The sequence below is a fragment of the Solanum tuberosum genome, unplaced genomic scaffold (genome assembly GCF_000226075.1).
Source record: "Solanum tuberosum cultivar DM 1-3 516 R44 unplaced genomic scaffold, SolTub_3.0 scf00020, whole genome shotgun sequence".
Classification (NCBI taxonomy): domain Eukaryota; kingdom Viridiplantae; phylum Streptophyta; class Magnoliopsida; order Solanales; family Solanaceae; genus Solanum; species Solanum tuberosum.
Window position 1 is genome coordinate 1,823,720 of NW_006238946.1, and position 7,130 is coordinate 1,830,849.

At 34.6% G+C, this 7,130-nt stretch overlaps 2 protein-coding genes across 4 annotated transcripts in view; one reads left to right on the forward strand and one right to left on the reverse strand.

Annotated features, from left to right (window-relative positions):
- The first annotated feature begins 1,377 nt into the window (after window positions 1-1,377).
- On the forward strand, window positions 1,378-3,203 carry LOC102582138 (UPF0548 protein At2g17695-like). Of its 3 annotated transcripts, none has more exons than XM_006340737.2 (5): window positions 1,378-1,497; window positions 1,598-1,695; window positions 1,920-2,096; window positions 2,172-2,367; window positions 2,725-3,054. In XM_006340737.2, exons 2-5 carry the CDS (start codon window positions 1,637-1,639, stop codon window positions 2,902-2,904), a joined length of 612 nt encoding a protein of 203 aa, XP_006340799.1. In that variant the 5' UTR covers window positions 1,378-1,497; window positions 1,598-1,636; the 3' UTR covers window positions 2,905-3,054.
- Window positions 3,204-4,563: 1,360 nt separating this feature from the next.
- Window positions 4,564-7,130, reverse strand: part of LOC102583252 (F-box protein At2g17036) — a 4,635-nt gene continuing 2,068 nt past the window's right edge. The window contains exons 2-3 of the mRNA XM_006340739.2: window positions 4,936-6,573; window positions 4,564-4,850 (exon numbers count right to left, since the gene is read on the reverse strand). Of these exons, the coding sequence (XP_006340801.1) occupies window positions 4,809-4,850; window positions 4,936-6,345 (1,452 nt within the window). The 5' untranslated portion in view covers window positions 6,346-6,573 and the 3' untranslated portion in view covers window positions 4,564-4,808. The remainder of the gene's footprint in view (window positions 4,851-4,935; window positions 6,574-7,130) is intronic.

Sequence of the window (7,130 nt, forward strand, 5' to 3'; positions counted from 1 at the left end):
GGAGTGCAATTACGAATTTTTAGTGGAATGATTTGTAATTTATTATGGTAAGAATAATTCAAATTAATTATTTGGAATTATTTCCATAATAGGAAACCTCAGTAATAAATTCTGTGGTCCCTCCAGTGCCCAATTTAACTAGAACTCAGAATCCTATTTTCTAGGGAAAAGAAAACATGTGTTTCTTTTTCTTGATGAAAAATGACTCCTTTTCAGTAGGGATTTTTCTAACCTAGAAAGACAATTCAGTATTTTATATGATACTTGCCCACCCAAGTATTGAGAGAGTTCAATTGTTAGTTGGGATCACTGTAGAAGACTGTAGAGCTAGAGTTGGATTTGCTTCAAGATATTTGCACACGCTTCAAGAGGTAATCCTGAGTTAATTTTCAGCATACCTTGTGTGTGATATGTATTTGTGATTGTTGTCTATACTCATGCAAGATGTATGATTCTGGAATGCTTCCGCTGTGTATGCTATTTTCTAACACGAAGTGAATGAGATTAGGAGTGTTAACACAAATTAGCCCTACGGTGTAAACTCAAATTAATCGATCTTTAATATGAATATTGAACATATAATGAAAAAACAAAATAAAAATGTGTTTTTGACTTTATTTCCTTTTTGGAAAGGTTTGTGATGCTTGTATTTAATCTTTAGCGCAAAAAAAATAACGCATTTTGCAGATTACATTAGATAAATTAAACTGTATTTTTTTGGGGTTTGGTTTGAGTTAATTGAAAAGATTAATTTTTTTGTTTTACATTCTTTTTAAAAAAAATCAGCTTATTTAATCTATAATTCTTTATACATGGAGTCTACTACTATTATTCATGCAAGTATATTCTTGTTAGCATGTTGCAATATGCTTTTTAGGAGACTAGGGATATTAAAATTATCTCATCAAATACGTATTTGTATAATTATTTTATCAAATACTATTTCAATCATATGAATCGAATTTAGAAAACATATTTAAAAAATCGGCATTACTTTTTATTTCAATAATTGATATTTTTTTCGTTAGTCAAATATAACTTTTTGATAGTGAAAAAAAACAATTAAAAAAATATAACTATTTGATTATATCATACTTATATTATCTTTTGTGATCTAATCGAATATCAAAAAATCAAATCAAATTAAATTTATTTTAACTCAAATAAATAACATTTTTCAAACATTAGTAACCGAAGGTAAATCATGCAAGATCAAACTGAAAAATTGATTACAAACCTAAAATAATGTGTACTATTTAGCTTATATTATATGCTATTTACTCTTTTCTGACCAAAAAAAAATAAAAATTGCACGCACGGACGCAGTCACCCAAATCTGACTTATTTCATTTATTTTTATGTTTTAAAATTTCAATAGCAAAAATGAGAAAATAAAAGTGTCCCTAATTGGCAAATCTGAACAGAACCCAATTCCAAATCTCTCATCTTCATCTGCTCACTGTCACTGTTGCCTCACTGCCGGCGGTGGAGTCTCCGGTAAAAAAAATTCCGATCTCATTCTCATCTTCTCTTCTCCTATTTATTCCGTTCATGAATAATTTCTACGTTCGTTTTTGATGCTCGTATTTTTCTTTAGCAGAAAAATTTAGTGAATTCTTTACAGATTAAGTACTTGATGGTATTTCTTAGCTGGACGCGTCCATCTCCTGAAGAGCAGAAAGCATGTATCGACAAGTAAAGAATGCCCAGAACTTATTACTCGCTTCATTCCAATTTGTTTGTCTTATCTTGCTTTTTAATCCGTTTACAAGAGATTCTAGACCACTTGGTACATTCTGCATATTTTAGTTTATGATTAAACTTTGTGCCAAGTCAAAATCGGATAAACAAATTGAAATAGAGTGAGTATTATTTATTTCCCTTTCTATTGGTTTAATTGAGGATTTCCTCTGTAACAGGTCTGGTTCCTTTAACTATGATAATAGATTTAGAGGAGCTACTGATAAACCTGCTCCTCTACTTAAGCAAGACAGGGAGCTTGCAAAGGATGGTTTCTCTGTTAATTGTGCTCGTGTATTAGTCGGTTCAGGCCGTGAGACTTTTGAGAAGGGAAAAGCTGCCCTTCAAAATTGGAGGTTAGGTATATCAATTATTCATGCAGAAATATCATGCGATCAATGGTCTGATTATGTACCAAACCAACTTTGCAGGCATTTTGGATTGAATTGGGCGTTTGTTGATCCAAAAGCTCCAATTCAAAGTGGGACAAAGTTCTGTGTTTGCGTGAAGGAGTTCTTCCCGTGGCTTATGATGCCTCTGCAGGTGGTTTATGTCACCGAGAACAAGAACTCGAAAAAGGGTGCTTCATTTAGTTTTGGCAGTGGAACTCTCCAAGGACATTTGCTGGTCAGTTTGCTCTCCTTTGTTGCAATTGTTTGTTTTACAATATACCTTTCAACTGTTTAGGTTTTCTGGTTATGATATCATTAGGTTCATTTCACTCTAGCTATATAAAATAAGCATTAAGGATTTAAGATTCTGTTTCAATTACAAGCTGCTAAGCCAGCCATTGCAAAAGGTTAATATTGGCGGTGGTAGTGTCTAAGTCTAACACAATGCTTACAAGAATGATAATGTTATGTCCTATTTTCTTTGTTTGAAGTTTTAAGTTTACCATCACATCTTAGACCTATCATTCTCCTTTATATTGCTGCATGTTAAACTTGACAATATATGAGTTTCTGATACGTAGTGTTTGAGCAGGCTGGTGAAGAACGTTTTTCAATAGCATTGGACGAAAATGATCTAGTTTGGTACGAGATACTTTCCTTCTCGAAGCCTGCACATCTGCTGTCACTCTTTGGATACCCTTATGTTCTTCTCAGGCAAAAATACTTTGCTCATCAATCAGGTAGTGCGGTGAAGAAACATTTATCTGCTTAAAACATGTGGGGCTATAACTGTGTGTAAAAAAAATGCTCTTCATTGTAGACCTGAAATCTTAGTTGTAAAAGATTCCCATCCATAGTTATATTGGGTCTTGATTTCATGTTTTTTTCTTTGCATTATATGCACGACCTAAGTTACTAATAATGCAATTCTAGTCCATGTTAAAGAAACTGTAATTGTAGTCCAATAGCTGGATAATCAGTGTGATATAATTAAGTGAAAAGCATAGAAGAAAAACTATGCATAAGAACCCAATAGCGAGAATCATTTCAAGAAAGGGTCATTCCATTCTATGTATATTTCTCTACTTTTCCATCTTCCTTTGAATAGCTGTTATTCTTGTTCTGGTGGACCTACAGAAAGTGCGAATGTGAGTTCCTTATTCACGGGGGACAGTTAATTACAGTCGTTTCCTAGGCCTCTCACCTTCCTCCCCCTTCCCAGAAGAAGAAAAAAAACAAAATGGTCCATGTTCATCTGCTTTCTTCTTCATGACTCAAAAGAGATAATGCAACACATGCTCTTATTTTGCTCTCAATTATCTCACAATCAAGATTCTATAAGACGCATAATTTGTTGCTACCATGTTAAAAGGTCTATACAAGTTCCTAGAATTGTGACCATCGTGCACCTTGTTTGAGCTTTTCTTCAGCTAGCTCAGGTTTTATACTTTGAAGATCTGTTGGAGGTTTCGCTTGTCCAAGGGGTGGCTTTTAGGAAGGGGAAGTTACGTGGGAAATAGTTAAGGAAATATTTATAAAGTAATTTTAGGGGATACTAGTGTATTATTTGAAGCTAACCACGAAAATATTGAAACCACAGCTGATAGTTCCATCATTGGTATGTCATACAGTCGATGGTGAGAAATTCGGAGAAGTCACTGGAACTCACTTTTGCGATTATTTTCTTGAAACGTTCAGTTGTAATACTTTTAAAAGTGGTAAGATAAATGTAAGTTCTAAGTAGAATGGACTATATACCTAAATTGATAGTTGACCATGGAGGGAGAGAAGGGCAGGACTGAGAGCAGGAGTGCTGCACGGAAACTGATTAAGTTGGGGCTTGCACTTGTGTGTCTGAGCTATGGAGGAAGAAGCGGTATGAGTTTGTGAAAGAAATTGTCTAATCCTCTGATCTCTTTGTAAAGTCTAAGTTTTTCATGCTCATTCTTATCTCGATCTTTAGTTACTTGTTATTCAATAATTGAAGTATTGCCATTGTAATTTGGCTATTATAAATAAGACAGACTATAGATTACTAATAGCCACTAATCTATAGTATGTCCTATTACTATAACACAAAAGAAGCAAAAGCAATAACAGTTTCAATCTCCAACTATTAGGTTTTTTTCCTCATTGAGATTTTGATATACAATTTACTCATAAACATATACAAACTGTTATACATCATATTATTTATATGAACGGATATACTTTAACTACAATTTTTTGTAAACTCGATTTAATTATTCATATACATCGAGTCATATTTTTTTTTTTGTCAAAAAAGATGAAATGTCATATTAGGTAACGAATTCTAATTAAATATAATAACAATGAATTAAGGGATCTTTTTCCTTTTTGTAACCAAAATTGTTGCATTATTTAAGAGAACTTAATAAACAATTTGTATAATCAATTAAAAAAATGGAAATATACAAACGCAAATCAATTTAGTCATTAAATCTATAGCTATGTAAATATGCAAACTCTAGCCGTTAACCAACACAAAAGAAGCAAAAGCAATACCAAACAAAGTTTCTAAAATGTTCTGTTCATTAACCATTAACTAAGACAAAAGAAGCAAAAGCAAATTAGAGGTGAAACGACAAATTAGAAAGAGCAGAGAGCAAATGGATTCCTGCATCTCTTCCTCATAACTTGATCTCGCTTGCTGTCTCATCCTTGTTTATTTATAGATAATAACGACTCTGCAATTTCCTGTAATTGAGAAGATTTGCATTTTATTGACGAGTTACAATTAGGCCAAACACTTCTAAAAAATGGAACAACTTCGAAGACTTACATGAACATGTGGATGAGGCTGATCCTCACCTTTAAGCCAAGATGGCGGTGGCCATAAAATTTCTGCATAATCAAGGAATGATAACAGCGATCCAAGTTTACCATCTTCTATGGTAAACACACAGGTGTTATCATCAAATACTCCTTTGTATCTATCTACCGCTTGTTCCTCTCTAACACCACCTGATTTGCTAGTAGAAGCATTAATCCTGTGATCACCATTGCTAATACTGGTGCTGATCACACCACCACCACCTGATTTGCTACCAGATTCATTAGTCTTGTCATCATAATTGCTAATAGGGTAGCTAATCACATCATCATCATCAAGAGGGCAACAACAACCACACATACCAAAATCATCGTCACTGTCTTCATCGTCAAAATACATCGACCCCTTTACATAGTAAATGCAGTTTCCTCTACCGTACTTATCACCAAAATCACACGACGAAACAGAGAAGCAACAGTCATTAACAGCAAAGAAAATTCGATCACCCAAAGTATGCACTTCGATCCACTCATATTGTTTTTCATCCAATCGGTAAATTTTAATTTCACGGCTGGCATCCTTACCGAAATCTGAACTATAATCAACCAAAAACAACTGCCCTCCTGATTCCACCAGTCGTTTCTTCCTCTTACCACCACCGGAAAATCTGGATGCCACCGTCGTCTCATTAAACGAGGAATCAAATTTCATGGTCTCACCATAACGATCAACAACATAAAAATTCCCCTTATACACAATGATATCATCAATATAAGAACTAGGATTTTTTAACTTAGTCCACTTGTCATCCCCAGACTTCAAATAACATAACCGATTATCACGATCAATCGCCATTAAAGAAAAACTATCCTTCTCACTCCCTGAATTGTGGTTCATAAGAAGCAAAACTTTCCTAACATAACCTACATCATAATCACGGAACAAAGGTTTCGAGGGAATGTAGTACTGCACATGATAAGATTTGCAAACTTGAGAAACGCGAAAGTCCAGTAAATTCAATACCTTAGGCATATGATTCTGTATTTCCCTGCCTGTCAGTGGATTCAAAACCTTCAATTTTCCATCTGCTGTTTTTATAACCTGGATCAACCATCCTTTACAAGGCGAATCAATTGAATCTCCGTCAAGTGGTTGTAAAATGTAAACAGTGCTTTCGATGAGATAGTAACCAGGCCTCCCTTTATAAATGTTACGGTCATCGAGAGGGAAGGGGATTTCAACAGGAAAATGAGGAACGGTTTTGAAAGGAGCAAGTGAGGAACGCCATGTTGTGCAGACTGAACGGAAGTGAAGAACGTCAATTTGAGTGTCCAGGCAACTACCGATCCTCTCGGCGAGTTCTTTTGGAATATCAGACCAGGGAACGTACCTTCCACTGCCCACAGTTTGCTGCTCCATCAGAACTTGGATGATAAATTAAAGCCCTAGTATTGCTGCTATATATTTTGGGGCAGGCGGAGTGAAAACGTGAACCGCTTGGGATCCACTATAACAGTTGTCAACCGAGCGCGGATTCTGCGCATCCGTTATTATTTTGGCAATAAATTTATATCCAGCTGGTAATTTTGGAAAATACGTCCTTTTTCTTCTTTGTCTACTATCTCCGCTTCCGGCCAAACTTTTGATCTGTGGGTAACAAAACTGTTTTCCAAAGTTATAATTTATTTTTTTGAGAAAATACATTATTTTTAAAAAGTTTAGTCTAACATAAATCATCAAATTGCTTTTTCAAAACTATTTTTAGAAAAACATTTTTCGAAATAATCTATTAAACGTTTGGCCAATAGAGTATAGATTATTTTTTTTTGGGCTAACCCATCGGTGGCCCCCTAAATTTGGCACCAACTTTCACTTAGGCACCTCAAGTGGGCAATGTTCATTTTAGACACCTCATGTAGGGTCTCGCTGTGTCATTTTGACACTTTTTATATTTTTAAAACCGCATTTTAAGTGCGTACATTCAGACGCCTCTTATGTGGAAAAATAAACGAATTGGTATGTGACACGTGGAAATTTTATTTTATTTTTAAAAATCTCAATTTTACTTTCTTTTTTTCTTTCTTCCAAGATCCCAAACCCCATACCCCCACCTCTTTTCTTCTTCTTCTTGCGCCTCCTTCCCCTTCATCTGTTCTTCTCCATCAAAAAGGCAAGAACATAGGTTAGTTTACAAAGTAAAATAC